The sequence below is a fragment of the Mus musculus genome, chromosome 18, assembly GCF_000001635.26.
Source record: "Mus musculus strain C57BL/6J chromosome 18, GRCm38.p6 C57BL/6J".
Taxonomy (NCBI): domain Eukaryota; kingdom Metazoa; phylum Chordata; class Mammalia; order Rodentia; family Muridae; genus Mus; species Mus musculus.
In genome coordinates, this window is record NC_000084.6 from 32,834,180 (window position 1) to 32,853,319 (window position 19,140).

At 39.1% G+C, this 19,140-nt stretch overlaps 1 protein-coding gene and 1 long non-coding RNA gene across 5 annotated transcripts in view; one reads left to right on the forward strand and one right to left on the reverse strand.

Annotated features, from left to right (window-relative positions):
• Nucleotides 1-3,108, reverse strand: part of 4930455D15Rik (RIKEN cDNA 4930455D15 gene) — a 173,646-nt gene extending 170,538 nt beyond the window's left edge. Inside the window, exon 1 of the long non-coding RNA NR_045381.1 lies at nt 2,801-3,108. This is a non-coding gene — a long non-coding RNA (RIKEN cDNA 4930455D15 gene). The remainder of the gene's footprint in view (nt 1-2,800) is intronic.
• Nucleotides 3,009-19,140, forward strand: part of Wdr36 (WD repeat domain 36) — a 29,768-nt gene continuing 13,636 nt past the window's right edge. For 2 of the 4 annotated variants that reach the window (NM_001110015.1, NM_001110016.1), the window contains exons 1-15: nt 3,046-3,379; nt 5,253-5,280; nt 6,864-6,964; nt 7,718-7,835; nt 9,583-9,715; nt 11,412-11,466; nt 12,651-12,783; nt 12,963-13,138; nt 13,410-13,530; nt 14,117-14,182; nt 14,894-14,980; nt 16,208-16,356; nt 17,802-17,916; nt 18,306-18,471; nt 18,685-18,793. In NM_001110015.1, the coding sequence (NP_001103485.1) occupies nt 3,209-3,379; nt 5,253-5,280; nt 6,864-6,964; nt 7,718-7,835; nt 9,583-9,715; nt 11,412-11,466; nt 12,651-12,783; nt 12,963-13,138; nt 13,410-13,530; nt 14,117-14,182; nt 14,894-14,980; nt 16,208-16,356; nt 17,802-17,916; nt 18,306-18,471; nt 18,685-18,793 (1,728 nt within the window). In that variant the 5' untranslated portion in view covers nt 3,046-3,208. Of the gene's footprint in view, nt 3,380-5,252; nt 5,281-6,863; nt 6,965-7,717; nt 7,836-9,582; nt 9,716-11,411; nt 11,467-12,650; nt 12,784-12,962; nt 13,139-13,409; nt 13,531-14,116; nt 14,183-14,893; nt 14,981-16,207; nt 16,357-17,801; nt 17,917-18,305; nt 18,472-18,684; nt 19,064-19,140 lie in introns of those variants that run through there. The other 2 variants (XM_006525847.4, NM_144863.4) reach the window with 2 other exon arrangements.

Here is a 19,140-nt window from a genome sequence, read left to right on the forward strand (position 1 = left end):
TTGTTTGCTTTGTCAGCAAGCAGTAGACAATGAAGTTGCTCATAACTGATGAAAGTGCTAAGAATAGCAGACTGAATACTCAGCCCTAATTATGACGTCTTTATCAACCCCTCCCTGCTCACCATAGCTCAAGGACCATTATCTAAGATGTGGGAAGGATTTAAGAGGCAGAACATGAGAACAAGTGATGTGGAATTTTGTCTTTTTAGTACACAATAAGATATTACACGTATGGACTCACAACAATCCATGGTAACCTGCACAGGATCAAGCCAGCCAGAATCCCAACACAGATGGTGTAGATGACTTCCAGGCCGATTTTTTCCTGGGTTGCTATGGTAATGGATCATTGTTAGAGGTGGGAGGGAGAATCACTATGCTATGAGGACCCTAGTCGTTCCCCCATACTCCAGTACATGACCCCCTTACCAAGGGCAGCGCTAACTGCTTTTAGTGTGTTATTAAAGAACCCAAAGAATGAAGTTAGAAGGGGAGACATGTTGGAGAGACACTGGGGGTGGGTAGAGGAGGGAAATGAGGGAGCAGATATGATACTATGTCATTTTATACCCTGTGACATTCTCTAATAATAAAAGATTACATGTCACAAGTGAAGTAATTTGCACATATTTCCATAACTCTGATAAGAACAGGGATATAAACTGGAAAGACAACTTAGGCAGGCACTCCCAAAACAGCAGTTCTAAGCCCTCATTCTTTATTATCTCTTAAGTGTACACCTTGCCTGGAGGTTATATATGAGTTAAATGCTAGTCCAAATGCTAACCCCCTCTGGTAAACAGCTTTGGAACTAAATCTCTGTATTTTCATGGTGGAAATGGGTTTTATATCTTTAATATCTTTATATCTTTCAATTACCCCTTCAGATCTTGCTGATCTACCTCTGGCCTCAGGTGGAGACCTAACATCCTAAGCTTTGAAAAACATCAGTGTTAATCCATCTTGGCCTGTCTATCATCTGACCAAGAGGCCACCCTTTAGGAAGGCTGATTCACAGAAAGCTCAGCAAAAGAGATGGGAGAACCAAGTCTTCCCTTAATGAGGTAATATGCTTTTCCTTGATGGAATTCCTGCCCTCTCTGCAGCCACTGACGGAGCCTGAGCAGCAACTCTGCTGGATTACTCAGAAAATATAACCTTTCTTTGTTTTCTCTTTTTTCCCAGACGCTCTTCAAAGCTTAGGCATGCTTTCTCAGACACTGCTTCTTCATGCTTTCTCAGAAGCCCTTACTCTTGCCCCGTGTCTGCTCATAAAGGCACAGTTCTCTCTCATCCATACTCTCCCTCAGGGCAGTTCCAACAATTACGTCTTTGCCTATCTTGTTTATAAATTCTGTTAAAATTGTCCTCAAGCTTCCTTCTGAATCCATTCTTAATTTCTTTGATTGAATAAACTAAGAACCTTGAAGAGGGGCACCTCAATTCTCTCAGTAATAATGCAAAAATTTAAAAAGTAAGCCATCTGTATTCTAATCTTTATTGTGTAAACAAACTCAGTAAAATAAAAAATAGAAAAATATTGGCCGTATGAATGTGGTGGTGGTGATGGTGTGTGTGTGTGTGTGTGTGTGTGTGTGTGTGCCTGTCTGTGTGTATGTGTAGTATATTTTTTTAGTACAGAATTGAGAGGAAATGTGAATAAGTGTGAAGACTCAAGGTCAAGTCTTTCAAGTCTTTCTTCCATTGCTATCCACTCTATTTTTGAGACAAGGTCTCTTCTGAATCTTAAGCTCATGAATCCAGCTAGGCTGGCTGGTCAATGGACTTCAGGTATCGCTGTGTTCCCTCCACCAACCTCAGTGCTGGAGCTACATGAGAATACAGTCATCCTTGGATTTCCATGGGTTTAGGGCAAATTCAGGTACTCCTGCTTGAATGCAGGCATTTTAACCAAGTGAGCCATCTTTCCAGCCCTGGAAAATATTTGCTTAAATAGTTTAAAGACTAAGATTATATACATTAGAGTGCAGGCACATATGCACTCAGAATGAGGGTGGTGGTTAGAAGATAGTTTTCTGGAGTGGGTTCTCTTGTTCCACCATGTGTAATCTGGGGATCAAATTCAGGCTTGCCCACAAGGGTCTCTACATGCTGAGACATCTGGCCCTGCATGGAAAATTTCAGTCTTATACCAAGGCACATATGTATGTATAGATAATAGATGGGGGCAGGGGAGAAAGGGATAAAGATAGAAAACTGGAGAGACCACACAGACAGACACTTCACACTATGTAGCCCTGGCTGGCTTAGGACACAGAGATTTGCCGGCCCCTGACTCCTGAATGCTACGATTAAAGGTGTGGGCCACCACAAAGGTTGATATGATAAATTCTCACATAATTTTATAGCTTCAACAATTATCAATCTTATTTCAACTGAACATAGTTCTCTTCCCTGTTACCCTGGAATAATTTTTTACACATCATATTGTTTTTCCAGGCCTCTCTGTTTAGTACAAGCTGGTGTAGAACCCACTCTACAGCCTAGGCTGGCCTCCTCCTCCTACCTGCTGGTGCTGAGATTACAGAACTGTGTTAGCGCAGCTGCTACATCATTCGTGTGTACGTAGGTCAGTGTGTATGCACAACCCATAAAGAATTTGACAAACATATTACTATCAATTAAAATTAATTTTCATTATTTGTTTGCTTGCTTATAGGCAGGGTCTGTGTATGTAGCCTTGGCTGTCTTGGAACTATGTAGACCAGGTAGTTTGGAGATCTGCCTGCCTCTGCCTCCTGGGAGATTAAAGGCGTTCGCTACCACGCCCGACACTAACTTCAATTTCTTAACAAATATCCTGTGATCTCTTGGTTTTACTCCGTTTATAATTCCAGTTCTTGTCTCTTCCGCTTAAGTCATTAAAGTCCTTCTCACGCTGTTGCGTATTTTCCTTCACTTGCAGCTCGACTCCAATGACCTCCCTGAAAATGAGTCACTTCAACCAAGAGGAAACCAACCGCACTGAGAAACCAGCCATGTGAGGAACCAAAGTTCCACTCGCCCGCAGGCTCCGAGGGGAGCTCGTTTTGTGTTACACCGAAGGCGGTCCGTTCCTGTACCATCGGCTCCGGATCCCGGAAGCACGCCTCGCTCTCCTGCTCCGGCACGGGCTCTTCCTGGGGCGTGTTGCGGCTCTCCTGGCACGCACTCGCCACCGGGCCGCGAGCTGAGTGGAATCCCGTCTATGGCGGAGATGGAGAGCGCTGTGGAAGGCCGCACGGCCAGCGTGCTGTTCGCGGGGTTCCGGGCCTTGGGGCTGTTCAGCAACGAGGTTCCACACGTGGTGCGGTACAGCGCGCTCAAGCGCCGCTTCTACGTGACGACTTGCGTGGGCAAGAGCTTCCACACATATGACGTGAGTGATTTCCTCCACCCGCTTCCCGGGAACCAGAGCTGCCCCGGTATAGTCCCACTTTCGCCTCCCACCTACCTAGGGTTTCCCTTTTTGCGCCCTGTCTTACGTAATCCTTCCCTGTCGCTCTCTGCTCACGGCATCCTTGTGCCCTTGCACTTAGTTCACCTGGAGGCGAGTTTCGGAGGAATCTTCTGGCCCAGGAGCAAACTACTGGAGAACGTTCAGTTTGGGGGCAGTATATCTGTTTACATACCCCTAAGCATGTGAACAAATAAAGCAAGACCCTATCCTCCCTCGGTCATAATTTTTTTTTCCCACAAGACGACGACTTCTTAGACATTACTATTGTATAATTGGCAAAAAAAAAAAGGCTGGAAATTAAGACTGAAACAGTAAAAGAAGTGAAGATGGTGAGATAAAGGTTGAGGGACCCCCTTCATATTTGCTCGCTATCCAATTTGCCTACGTGTTTGAGTATTATAGCGCGGTTCTTAAACTGTAGACACTCAAAGGTTGATTGCATTATCTGATAGCAACCTTGAGTAAACTTAGAAGAATTACGTTTCGTGCCAAGGCCTTTCGTCTTAGAGATGGTGTGTAACTTGTAATAGCCTATTCATTATTGCAGTCATTAAGAAGGACCGCTGGAGGCTGGGAGGCAGGTGAATTGGATTGAGGGCAGGTGTGGCTGAAGAGCTGTTGGGTTTCTGAAAGCCTGGTGTGGTAACTTTGAGAAGAGTGGGTTAGAATGTGCTTCTTCGCCCTGTAGAAGCAGGTCTTGATGCGTCCTCCCTGCTTGCAAACTTTGGGCTATGTTGAAGTTTCTAGCTGAAGTGTAACTTCTTTTTCTCAGTTAAAAGTTATTGAAATTGTCTCCAGTCAGGTGCTTTCTAGCTACTCTGTTACACAGAAACACTTTCCCACCCATCTGCTTCCAGATTCACCCTGTGATTAGAAAAGTGGCACAGCCTTTTGCTTGTCTGTGTATTGAAGTTTAAAGAAAAATCAGTTAAGATCTCTTTTTGTCCTAACTTGTGGTGCGCTTTTATATTTACTCTTACACAACAACATTGCATGTTTGAAGACCCTGTGCTGGTCAAACCAATCAGTGCATTGTTCGAAACTGGAAATAGCTTAAGAGTGAAAACATGAACCTTTTGTGTACAAGTCACTGATATGCTCAGGGCATTTGCAAGCTTGCTTGGTCTACCATTTCTCCTCCTGCTTTTACTGTGCCTTCAGACTTCCTACAGATTAGCTTATTATACAAGAACTTAAGACAGAGTTTTGGATAGGACATACTTTGGATAGCTAATATTTATTGGACATTTACTGTATAATTGGCTCCATTCTGTTTTACACATGTCTATTCAGAATCTATTTGAATGACCCTATAATGTGCATATGCATTTTAGTCCCCAACCCCACTCCTCCAAGGATTGAATTCAAGGGTGTACAGTAGTTAAGTAAAATTCCAGATGTCACACAGCTGGATTACTACCCATATACTAAGATGCTTGAGTTATAGTGTGCAAACTAGTCATGCCCACTGTTTTTCTATGATCCAGGAATCACAAGTGGTTTTCATGTTTTTATAAAAGTTGGAGGAAGATCAAAATGTTTTATGATATAAAAACTATGTAAAGATTAAACTTTAATGTCCATACAATATTGGATTCTACCCAGGGCCATTTATGACTTCTGACTAATTCACAAGCATGCTGAATAGTAAAAAGAGTTAGGGTCAGTCTCAGAAAGGATAGTGTAGCAAAGTTATATAGGAGGTAATGACTTAATTTGGGGGTCTTAGGTATTATAGTTGTTTTTGTTAATGAAAATGTGTTTAATTCTTCTTTTTCTTTTGTAAAAACAGGTTCAGAAACTTAGTCTGGTTGCAGTAAGTAAGTGTACTTTCTTGTGAATTTGTCCATGTTTGCTTGATTGATAGTTTTTATTTTGTCTTAAATAATAATGATAAGGGCAGGACAGGGTCATGTCACTCAGGTGTAGTCCATCAGAACTTATTTTTATGATCTACATGACTTTTTAAATGGCTGATTCTTTTCTTTCTGTGCTGGGAATTAAACCCCTTGGGCCTTGCACACACTAAGTAATATTATACAACTAAAATTCATCTTCATTGCTTATGACAAATTTAGTTGTTTATTTATTTTTTCTTGTTTAATAATTTTCACTCAGAGTATTGTGGACTCAGGCACTTTGTCAGAAATAACAATGAATGACATGTTCTGTATTGTAGCACTTAAAATTACCTTTCCCTTTGTTGCTACTACTTATTCTGTGGTACTGTGCACTTAGAGACTGATTGTCCCTTTATCCTTTAGAATGTCTCTTTTAGCACTTAATGTGATACTTGCCTAAATGAATTATTAACATGGTAATTTACATGTGCACAGGAGTGTGCCCGCACAAATAAAGAAAATTAGAGAACTGTAGTCACTGTATGATCAGGATAAGGGGAACAAATTATCCCCTGATCCAGGGAGACATCAGGGTGTATGAGCTGTGGGGCAACTGACCACTCCTTGGGCCAAAGGACCAAGGCAAAGAATTGTGTTGTTGGATGGAAGACCTGGAGGAGAAAGGAATTTAGTTGTAGAAGGACAGCTACTGTGTTTCTCAATTTAGTTTGTTGCTTGCAGTGAGAAATATATTTACTTTTCTGAAAGATGTTTAATAGACTAAAGGGCTTGGAAGCTCAGAGAGACTGGCTTTATGTTCAAATACAGTCCTTGTGAGATGCAAGACTTAAGGAGTTCATTGCATATGTCTGAAAAGCCCTGTGTGTTTTGTTTTAAGTAAATAAGCAGAAGAGAGTAAACTAAGTTGAGTAAAAAAGTGAATTGATAGTTCTACAGAAAATACTGTTGTGGAGTGTAAATTCCAAATGGAACACTCAAGACGAAAAGTACTTAAGACTATCCTCTATGTAGTAAACTCTTTAGCCTTAAGAGAGGAACGAGAAAGAAAGGGCAGTATGATCCTGTTCATGAAAGAGGACTTAGGAAATTGTATCAGTGAGCGTGGCTAGAGGTAATAGGCATATTTACTTCGGGAAAGACTTGAGTAGAAACAGTCTTGTTAAGTAATTATTGTAGGGTGAGCATATAGAATACTGTATGGAGTTTCTCAGAGTCTGAGTTACAATTTACTTTTAAATTTTTCTTGTAGTAATAAACTTTATATTGTTTAAGATGTTCACAGTGATATCTACTAGATGTCCAAATGCCAATTTATATATTAAGTGCTGATTTTTTTCCCAATTTCTTAAAAAGCTTCTCTTTCTTTTAAATTCTATTATTTCTGTACAAGATACATATTTATGATATTGACGTCAAAAGTTTTATACTGATTCTCATTTTTATTTAAATATATATTTTTGAATTATAGTTATGAAAGTATTTTATGTATATTTAAGATTTCCAATCATAACGACAAACCTTTCTTTTCTATTTTTCCCTAGGTAACTCTGTTCCACAGGATATCTGTTGCATGGCAGCCGATGGGAGGCTAGTCTTCGCTGCATATGGGAACGTTTTCTCTGCATTTGCCCGGAATAAAGAGGTTCGTATTATGAACTACTTAACTTTCTTTATTTTTCCTATTATGGCAGTTTCTAGAGGAAGAGAAGATGGGTTTCATGTAAGAGAGACAGTGTGTTCACAGATGATGAAGAAAACTCAATAAAATAACTGTAGTCCTTGTATGTTTAGGGTTTAGGGGAACAAATTAGAGTCAGGGGCCATCAGGGGCTGTTAGCTGTGGGGAAACTGACTGCCTCTTGAGCCAAAGGACCAAGGTAGAAACTAGAGTTATTGCATCCTAGTGGTGACTAAAGCCCTGGAGGAGAAAGGAATTTAGCTGTGGAAGGACAGCTACTATAAAGAATTTCTTTGTCAAAGCAGAAAGATAAAAGGCAAAAATAGTCTGTCCTTATTTTGCCCATATCTACTAGAAACCCCTAATGGAGGTGTCTGGAGGCCAACCTTCTGAGCAGACTGTGTTTAGGGTGCACAGCATTGCTCTGGTAGCATTGGGGAGAGTGGAGGAGGCCTGTGTTTCTAACTGCAGCAGAGAGCTCTAGCTCTCATTTCTGATGTCTTCCTACTGCATACTTCACTTCCATATCATTGAGTGGCCTGAGGGAGCAGCTAAACAGGCCTGGTTCCTTATTATGTCATCATTTTAGTCTCAGGCAAGAGCTGGAGTATATTTCTAACATGAGTAGTGTAATTGTTAGCATGCTTTCTGGATAATTGGATAGCATTTCATGATGGTCTAAGTAACATGGATCTCTTTTACACTTTGACATTGTAGATAGTACATACTTTTAAGGGCCATAAGGCAGAAATACATCTTTTGCAACCCTTTGGGGATCACGTTATCTCAGTGGATACTGACAGCGTTCTTATTATTTGGCACATTTATTCAGAAGGTAAGACTTTCTTTCTTTACCTTGAGATATTATATGTACTTATAAATGTAGCTAAAAATATTATGAGAACCGTAAGTTCTCTACGAGAGTTTTCACATGTACACATTAACACACTGAGACTGTCTAGCATGTCTGGAGAAAGGTTCTGAGTAAGCCTTTTTCTTAGATTGTGAACTACTTTCAGTGCGTTAAATGTGCTTGTCTCGTCTAATACATTCTCCATTGTCCTCTCCCAGCCGGCGATGTGTTAGGATGTGGTTTTCTCTGTGAAGTGTTTTGGATACACATTCACACTTGAGTCAATCTTAGGTAATATCTTTATCTTTAAGTAAAGTAAATTGTGGTACTTGGAGATCCTGTAATCTGAAAGAAAATACTCATCCTTTTTTAAAGGATGTGACTCAGTGCCATTTACCTAATATTCCTTTGCAGTAGCACTGTGTACTCTTTGTAGTAGAGTGTGTAATTTTCAATGGTTAGGAGTCTACCTACCACCAGGATAGCTCTAGCTTTCCTTAATAAGGTATGGTGGCTCCATCCTGAATTGTTATGGAGTTGCCCATTTGTGTTTTAAGTTACTGTTCCCTCTGTGATCCATGGCACAGTAAGTGTGTTTGCTTTTAGTAACTGTCTTTCTCTAGAGAGTCCCCTTAGAGGTGCACTAAGTCCTCATTGAATTAGTAATCCTTGGTTTTCTCTTGGTTCATGGAAGAGAAAGTATTTCCTATGAAGACAGGTTACAACAGCACAATGAAATAGGTTCTTCATGGAGCTATTTTTAGTGACTCAGTAAACCTGCTGGTACAGAAAGGCAGGGATCTCTTAAAGTAGTACTCCAAAGTTTGGACACCAACCCCTGTATTTCTCCTTTTCCATTGTGTCTTCTTTGATACTAAATTTTTGTGACGTTAATTGAAACATTGTTTTAATCATAAACTAAAATAAAAAGACAAAATAAAGAGGAATTTTGAGTGTAGTAAGCATACGGTTTCTAAGAGGCTTTTGGTTGTACAGCAGATGACTGTGGCTGTGCCGCTCTCCCACTGCGCAGGCTCAGCTTGCCGCCTGCTGTATGGGGAGCCTCTGAGGAAGTGTGTGCTCATTACTGTTGGGCTTGATGAAGTGTGCCTCTTTGCATTTTGTTTCAGTGGCTGGTAGAGCTGCTCAGAAAGCAGATACTTTGATTCATTTGGAACATCCTATCCTACTTCTTTATGGAGTTACAGAAATCCCCATGTCCAACCCCCAAGGTTATTTTTAATCCTTTCTGTAAACTGACTTGGCAGTATAATTTTGAGTAGTATTTACACTAGAACTTGTTGATCATTTTTGATACGCTAAATGACATTTACAAGTTGCCCTATCACATTTTTTAGAAATATTTATTGAATAACTTTTTCTTAGATAAATAGAAAAATAAATATTTATTGGATAAAGGGCTGGTGAGATGGCTCATCAGATAAAGGCATTTGCTGCCAGACCCAGTGTTTTGCATTAGTCCTGCATGGTGGATTAAGAGAATCAATTCCTGTGGGCTGTCTTCTGACTTCCACATGCACACTGTGTATACGTGTGCCATCACATACACAAAATAAATAATTCTTAAAAGTGTTATAGGTTAATATGTAAGTCTTTTATTTATATTACGTCTCTGGTGTATTATATTTACTTGCATGTAGTAGATATAAGTATATGAAAATGTGTAACACAATTTCATAAATAATGTTAATAACTTTTACTTTTGTAGAAGAATACCTTCAGCTGACTTTTGACAAGTCAGTTTTTAAAATCTCTACAATTTTGCATCCAAGCACCTATTTGAATAAAGTCCTACTGGGCAGTGAGCAGGGAAGCCTACAGTTATGGAATATAAAGTCCAAGTAAGCACTTACACTAAATGCTTTTACTCTCATGTTGTCTTTTACCTACTACTCCCTCAAAGGTTGGGAAGCCTCTGTTCACTGCATTAACCTTCTATTACCTTTGCAGTATGCCCCTGACAGCATATGTGAGAGCTGGCTGACGTATTGTCCTGGGACATGATGGGTGGCATTGGAAATGGCCATTGAACAGTATTTACTAATGGCTCAATAGTTATAGTGAAGGTTTCCATAGTGTAATTGGACAGTGTCTAGTAGAAATGCTTTTTATACAAATTACTTTACTTACTACCAATGTGATGACTACCCACTATTAGTAGAGATGGAAGACTGCCTAAATGATTTTAAATATATATTTATCTGTTATTTGAAAACTTATCCAAAGAGGAGGGAAGGCAGCTCAACCTTTATGTAGTATTTCAAAAAGCAAACAAGGGACTGGCGAGATGGCTCAGTAGTTAAGAGCATTTTCTGCTCTTACAGAGGACCTGGGTATGGTTCCCAGAACCCACATCAGGTGGCTCACAACTGCCTGTAACTACAGTTCCAGGGAATGTGTCTCCCTCTTCTCAGGTACCAAGTGTGAATGTGGTGTACATACATACGTGGGGCACTCACCATGTGCACATAAAATACTGGAGTCCTCCCCAGTTGTCCTTCTGAAGCCTTCATACATTTGCAAAGGGAAGGTTTGATGTTCATCCTAGTTCATAGTTCTCAGTCAGTATTCAGTTCGGTTCAATACCATTGACTGCCGACCCTGTGCTAGGTTCAGAGTTATTGACCAAGATCTGTTTCTGTCCGTAAAGTTATTTCCTTAGACTTTTCTTTTGCATTATTTGCTGTACTTTAAGTATTATTGCATAATTATTGAATAATCTAAACTCTGCAGATTTCTACTTTGAAATATGTGCTTTAATACTTCAGTGATCATTATGTTTTCAGGTATCTTTGTTTCATGACCTTATTTTATTATTGGTTAGAATTTGAAACCTAGGGCAGCATTAGAATTGCCCTATATAATCATGCAATATACAAATCCTACTCCCATCAGTGGTAATGTTTCTAGAAATAATGAAATTATAATGAAAATGAAATTCTTACCTTATTTTTGTTACTGTACTGTGAAGTGGCTCTTGCTCATCATGTTATTTTAAGAGTAATAAGCTACAGGTTATGGGGCTAACATCCATCTGGACTCCATTACTTACTGGATATGCTGCTGCCTTAGCTTCATCAGTGCACTTCTCTTTTGTTTTCTGGAAAATGGTGAATGTTGATAGCATTTATTTTATGTGATTTCATTTTAAATACTAAGTAAATTAGCATATGTTCTGAGAACAGTGAGTGACACAAGAATTCAATAAATAGCACCTGGGTGCTGGAGAGATGGCACCGGGGTTAAGAGCATTGGCTACTTTTTCCAGAAGCAACCACATGACAGCTCACAGTCTTTAACTCCAGCTACAGGGTGCTCTTCTGGACTCTAAAGGCACTGCACACATGGGGTACACATAGAGATATATATAACGTGCAGGCAAAACACCTACATACTTAAGAGTAAAGTATCCTTTAAAAAAAGGATAGTATCCCTTGATCAAAAAGTAAAAATGATAAAACAGCACCTGTTACTTTTATTAAATACGTAGTTGATTTTGTTTTTCTTAAAAATGTTTTCTCTCTTTCTCCTTTATAGTAAGCTTCTATATACATTTCCAGGGTGGAAAGTTGGAGTGACAGCTCTTCAACAGGTTAGTACTTTTTAACTAAGGAAGAAAGAAGGCTAGAAGGAGACACTCTTACTTTCCTAGAATATCAATGTTTTTAGACTTAAATAAGCATTAACACTTAGCTTTGTTTCCTTTAAACTATTACCCAGAATGAAATAGTGTTCTAGAAACTTAACTGAAAATAAGAAATGCCTTTGCTAGAAAGGTTTGTGTAATCTTACGTGCTTGGAATTTCCTAGTGATTTTATTTGTGAGCATGTCATTGAGTGCCTTATGTAGAACAGAAATAACTATGGTAGAAGTGAGACTGTGGGCCATACAGAGGAATTTATCAGGATATTGAACTTTCCTATTGAAATAATTGGGACCAAATTCTGATGTCTATTAGATGGTAGATGTCCATAAACAGCTGCTTTTGTTTCCGTGTTTAGTCAGCCAAGTGTGTGCATGGTGTGCATCTGCAGACTATCTGCTGGTATAGCTTTCGTTTTTTAAAATATGCACTGCTTGCCCCAGTTCAGTTTATTTGCGTTCCACCATTTAATTTGTTCTGTTCTGATGATATCCCCTGAAGACTCCAGGAAGTATCAGGAGGGCAAGGATCCTGTTTGTTTTGTTATCCTTAGTTTCTAGAGTCTAGCGTGTAGTAGGCACTTAATAGACTATTAAAGAAATGTATGGCCTGACTCATTGCATAATTATACTGAATATTCATCTGTGCTAAGACCAAAACTTGTAAGTGAAGCCTTCTCTGTTAGACCATTATAATCATTGGCTGTTAATGTTGGAACAGACTAATTATGAAACATTAGCATGTTTTCTAGGTTTTTCCTATTTTCTTTTGATAAAGCTGGCTACTCAGGTTTCCATGTTTGTGGCAAGGCTTTCCATGTTTTTAAGATTTGACCTTTCTCCCCAGCTCTTGTAGTCAGAAACGGTAGTGAATTCACGTACAGTCCTCTTTACTGTGTAATTGTTTTCTAAACCAAGTCAGCATTGTTTAAGGGGTGGGAAGAGACTGATTAGCAGAATGAAAGCTGGGGAGTAATTTGGAGAACACACTGTTAAATACTTGAATGTTAATAACTGGTAGTGCCAGAATCACTGGGTTTTTCCTTCTCCCTTTTAGAAGGTATGTCATTTCTTTTGATGCATCATTAATAAGTTATTTAGGAAAATAAGGGGCTGAGTCATTTGATTTTCAGGCACCAGCTGTGGATGTTGTTGCCATTGGTCTTGTGTCTGGTCAAGTTGTCATTCACAACATTAAGTATGATGAAACATTAATGAAGTTCCATCAGGACTGGGGACCCATTACTTCCATTTCATTTCGCACAGGTAACATTTAACTTACTTAATAATTAGAATTAAGAATACTTAATTGGTCATTAGAAAGATAAGGGAATTTTTAAAAACATATTTGTACTTTAATAAAAATTAAAATACTGAAGAAAAGGACACAGAAATGTAGGCAGTGTCTTGAGATGTTTTTGTTAATGTTTTTGTTTTATTAACAGATGGTCATCCAATAATGGCAGCTGGAAGCCCGTGTGGCCATATTGGACTCTGGGATCTGGAAGACAAAAAATTAATTAATCAAATGAGAAATGCACACTCTACAGCAATATCTGGGCTGACATTTCTCCATAGAGAGCCGTTGCTTGTTACAAATGGCGCTGATAATGCTCTTAGGGTATTGTGATTATTGCTGTCCTCCTCTAAGTGCATGTGGCCTATTGGAGTTTGTTTTGGTAGCTCACCCTTGGCTGTATGACTGAGGGAGTGTGGGATGAGATTGGTATACAGGAAACAGAAGCTTATTAGCAGGGTACATGACTGCCTCGAAGTGGCTAAGAGTTACAGCTTAGCCTTCAATGCAGCACTGCTAATGTGTTGAGGAGGGTGACTCAGGTACCTGCAGATGGCACATGGTTGAAGCAATTCACCACTGTATTTTCTTGTAGATATGGATCTTTGACGGCCCCGCGGGTGAAGGACGGTTGTTGAGATTCAGAATGGGGCATAGTGCTTCTCTTACCAAGATTAGATATTATGGACAAAATGGACAGCAGATTTTAAGTGCAAGTGAGTTTCTGCTTTCTAGCATTAATTTTGCATCAACATTAAGAGCTAGGAATTAAGTATTCCGTTGGTTTGGTATTTACAAACTTTTTCTTCTTTTTAAATGGCTCTTTGAAGTGTTTCAAATTGTAGCTTTTCAGAGAACCTAGCTTGCCAACTTCCAGGATTGGCACTGTTTACCCCTCTAGTTGGTGGCATGAACCTGGGAGAGTGAAGCCTAAAAATGAGACCAACAAAAGTCTCATGCAGTAGACAGATTCACTCAGAGCTCAGGCAACTTATACTCTGAGGGTTAAGAAGACTCACATGAGTAAGGTGTTTAACCACAAGAACAAGACACACATGCAAAAGCATTTTCTCATAGCGGCACCTGAATAACATCTGTTGAGCTAAACTCACTCCTGTACCTTGGAGGAGCAGGAAAACACATGCCATGAACAGTCCTTTGTTTTGAAAAGACCGAGTTCACAAGTTTTCTTAGAGTTTTCTCACAAGCACTCAGTTCTCACACGACTTCATTTTGACCTATTTTCTGACATGGTCTGCTGTTTTGATGATCTGACTTTGGGTTTTCTGTTCACGTTAATAGGTCAAGATGGGACTCTACAGTCATTTTCTACAGTTCATGAAAAATTCAACAAGAGCTTGGGTCATGGTAAGTGGTTTACAAGATAGAAAACAAGTTGCTGGTCAGAAAACAGAAAGACAGAAAAGAAAACCAAGTTCAAGATTCTGAAGGAAGTTCTTATTAGTTCACCTCTCTTGGATAACACTGTGAAAAGTGGGTGGAGGAGGCGTTACTAGACGGTGCCCGTGCCCTGCCTGTGTTCATATCCACATCTCTCAGGGAGATGAAGTGAAGTGGAGAGGGGTTTCTTCACAGCTCTCTCACCTAGGACAGTGTGGTCTTCAGAGAAGGATTGGAGTTCTCAAGGTGCTGCTATACTTAGTGTTGCTCAGTGGCATATCACAGGCTTTTTTGCTAATATGCATGGCACGAAACATTTTTATCTGATTGCTGCTATAGTGTTGGCCACTTAAATTGGTATTGTTCTGTACCCTTTGTATTGGTTCTGTAATATCGGAGGAAAACTATGCCGGCACTATTTCTTTTGGTTCATTCGACTCTGACCATAGTATCTTTGAAAAGTAATAGTGTTTTATCTTTACTATTTCATACAATTTATTTTCATGACTGAATTTAGAAATTATTTACTGATAGTGGTAATGTCAGCTGTGATTTGCCTCCAACTTAATTGGGAATATCTTGTTGTAACAAAATATCTTTATTGTAACAATAAAAATATTTTCTTAACATAATTTTTCATTAAGGAACTTTCCTATTGTCCCTTTCATCCATCCTTAGGATTAGTAAACAAAAAGATAGTTAAACGGAAAGGACTTCAGAACACCATGTCAGTAAGGCTCCCACCTATCACACAGTTTGCTGCTGGTGAGTTCCTAGAAATCCTTTGCTTTTATGCCTTCATAGCCTCTATTTTAATAAACTTTTCTGTTTATTAAATGTTCAGGTGACCTTAAGTGAATGCTGACCTTGTGTGAACACTGAAAAAGTTACTTTTAGCAAGAATTGTTTTGTATTAATCTCCTTTTTTTTTATAACACCCATTAGTAACATTTGGTGTCATAGTCCCTGTCTTAGTTAGGGGTTCTATTGCTGTGACGAGACACCGTGACCATGGCAAGTCTTATAAAGGCAAACATTTAATTGCAGGTGGCTTACAGTTTCAGACGTTCAGTCCATTGTTATCATGGTGGGAAACTTGGCAACATGCAGGCACACATGGTGCTGGAGAGGGAGCTGAGAGGTCTACATCTTGATCCATAGGCATCAGGAGACTGTGTCACAATGAGTATAGCTTGAGTATATATGAGACCTCAGAGCCCACCCCCGCAGTAACACACTTCCTCCAACAAGGCCACACCTCCAGTAGTGCCAGTTCCTATGTGCCAAGCTTTCAAACACATGGGTCTATGGGGGCCATTCCTGTTCAGACCATTACATCTTCTAAATGTGATTATCAAGATCCCTGTATTTTGGCTAGTTTTTTTTTTTTTTTTCTTCCACCTATTTCAAGAAAATACTTTACCTACTTGCTCTCTTCAGTTTTTCTTAGTCATTGTTTTTATTGTTTAAAAATGTTAATTCATTTTTAAATGGGTATTATTGTTTTACCTGCACGTGTATATGTGTACCACAAATGTGCTGGGTACCCATGGAGGCTAGAAATAGGTCTTGGATCCCTTGGAACTAGAGTTACAGGTGGTTGTGAGTCACCATGTGGGTGCTGGGAATCAAACCTGGGTCCTCTGCAAAGGCAGCCAGGGCTCTTCACCACTGCTCCATCACTCCAACCCCTACTTACTCACTCCTGGGCCCCCTACCTCTAGGGCCTCTATCTTGCCTGCTAATTTCTGTTTACTACCACTCTGAGTAAGCTATTATCTTTATTCTAAAATTTCAGTAAATTCTTCTTGAGTCCCCTTAGAAAACACTGTCATGGTATCATACTTTATTATTATAATTTTTTTTAGCCTGTTTGTTTTACTATTGTGTCTTGGTACCATATGTGCATGTGGGCTCCTTGCCACCTAGCTCAGAGGTGAATGCATTTCTCCCAAACAAGCATTTTGATTTTTGACTTTACTGTGTTTTCAGAGGAAGCTCGTCAAAGTGACTGGGATGGTATCATTGCTTGCCATCAAGGGAAGCGGTCTTGCTCAACCTGGAATTACCAAAGGTCTACAATAGGTGCTTATTTTCTCAAGCCCAGAGGTGTAAAGACAAATAGCAACCTCACTGCAACAGTAAGTGACCTTGTTGATTATGGTATGTTCTCCTTAAAATACCCTACACGAGCCGGGCGAGGTGGCGCACGCCTTTAATCCCAGCACTCGGGAGGCAGAGGCAGGCGGATTTCTGAGTTTGAGGCCAGCCTGGTCTACAGAGTGAGTTCCAGGACAGCCAGAGCTACACACACACACACACACAGACACACACACACACACACACACACACACAAAGCCCAAAAACAAAGATAAAACAAAAAAAGAAAACAAACCACCCTACGCTAGTTTTGTTTTAAGTTTACTAATACTACTAATGGAAAAAACAAAAGCAAAAGAACCAGGGTTTGGCGCTATAATGCCTTAACACTGTCAACTTTTCTAACTTGTAGAGTTTATTTAATTTGAGATTTGATATAAAGTACTGTCTCCCTGTGGCGTTGATTTCCTGTAGGGCTGGTGAAGTCAAACATGTTTTCATGTGGTCTTGGGCTATTTGTATGAGCTCAGAACAGCTCCTGCCCTGCCTCGTTATGCCTTAGGAAGTATGGTTCCTCCAGACCTGCTCTGCTCTGAGGATGAACTTGGCTCTTTTGTTCCTATGAATTTTACAGAAACAGCAATTAGGATTTTGTTTTTTAAATTTTTGCTATTATAAGTGGAATTGCTTTTAAATATACTGATTACTGATATATCAAGATAGAATTTACATTTGCATATCCATTTTGCAACCTTGATAAATTTATTCAGTCTAATGATCCTTAGTGGATATCTCTTGTTTTGAAAATGCTTATTACTGTATAGTTTAGCATTTCACCCTATTTTGTGCAGATTGCTTTATAAGTATGTATGTAGTATTTTCCTGTATGAAAAGCAAATCGTAAGCTTTTTATGGATTTCTAAACCTCAGAAATCTTAAGCTTCTTTAGGAAGTTTACCTGGATAGTTTTATATAACAGTTCTCATACAAGGAGTAAAAGTGTTCCAGCCTCTTTCAGATGATTTTCTCTTTTTCTCCTTCCTCCCTCCCTCCCTCCCTCTTCCCTCCCTTCCTTCCTTCCTTTTCCCCTCTTTTTCTTTTCCTGGGTTTTTGAAACAATGTTTGTCTGTATAGCCCTGGCTGTCCTGGAACTCTCTTTATAGACCAGGTTGGCCTCAAACTCAGAGACCGGCCTGCCCTCTTCCTGCTGAGTGCTGGAATAAAGTCGTGTGCCACCACCACCCAGCCCTTCTTAGATAAATTTCTTCATACTAATTTAAAATGGAAATAGAATTGTACACTGTAATATATACATTACATTTAAGAAAACTAGTAAATCAAGATGAGACAAATAATTGAAAGAACTTTGGAAACTATGATATATGTATAATAAAAGCAATATTATTTTCTGTGTGATTTTAAACGTACCCCCCTATTATTTTATTATTTATTTATTTGTTTGTTTGTTTATTTATTTTGATTAAAGGCAGTAGATATAACTTCCTGTGGAAACTTTGCAATAATTGGCCTCTCTTCAGGAGCTGTAGATGTGTATAACATGCAGTCTGGTATACATCGAGGAAATTTTGGAGATGATAAAGGTATTGAATTTTTTGTTCTTTTAAATATAAGGTTTAAATGGGTTTCTCCGTGTGACTCATACTGTTGCATATGATTCAAACTCCATTTTAAAATATTCAAAGGGGGAAAGTCATGAAGAGATTAGAGGGACGTAGATATAAATTATTTTGTTTCTTTGCTTTAGGCAAATATTAACTATTTTATTAAATTCTCTGTCATGGCATCAACTGGTTTTGCCTTCACATCCTAATAGCTAGAGTTGTCTCCCTGCTTTGTAATTCGGTTTAATTTCAAGATTTTAGGTTTTATCAATAATGGGACATCAGGTATTCAGATAAAGGGATCTCTCTTGCTATATTGTTTGGCCAGAGACTGACTTCTCTTTTTCTTTCAATGTGTATTTAAAAAGCTCACACCGGCTCTGTTAGAGGTGTTGCCGTGGATGGATTAAACCAGCTGGTGGTTACAGCTGGAAGTGAACGGTTACTCAAATTCTGGAACTTTAAAAGCAAAGTTTTGATCCACTCTCTGGGCCTTGATTCGTCTCCAAATATGATGCTGCTACACAGGGACAGGTAAACTGCTTCTTATACTAGCAAAGATTGCCATTGTGATGTTAGTGAGACCTTCTAACTAACGCACGCACACTGCCAGGTGGGATGAAAGCAAGAGCATTTTAGTAAATAACTGTATAGTTTAATTTCGTCAGAGATATATTCAATTCACACAATTAACAATGTCACAGTTGTTTGTCTCTGTTTATGAGAACGTGCACGTTGTCTTCCCAGCGGCATCCTGGGCCTTGCTATGGATGACTTCTCCATTGCTGTCCTCGACATAGAGACTAGGAAGATCGTCAGAGAGTTTTCTGGACACCACGGCCAAATAAATGACATGGTAAAACAAACAGCTTTTCAGATCAGCTCACTCATCTCCTGTTTAGGAGAAAGATGTTTAAATAATTGAATCGGTTATTTTTAATATCCTTATTCCCATTGTAAGAAGGTTTTCAGAATGAATGATAATTTGCAGGCTAATTTTCACAGAGATTTTAAGAAAAATTTAGGAAATAGTTTATTTAAAAAAAAATTGGTACTATCAGATTGAAGTATTAATGCCAGAATTTATTTTTGTCTTTAAATAAAGTTAAATATACTTTGTGGAGTGAATGTTTCATTTTGTTTTAAACTAAGCTGAGAGAATTTATTTGTCTTTTCTATTTGTAATGGATTTATGATAGCTAA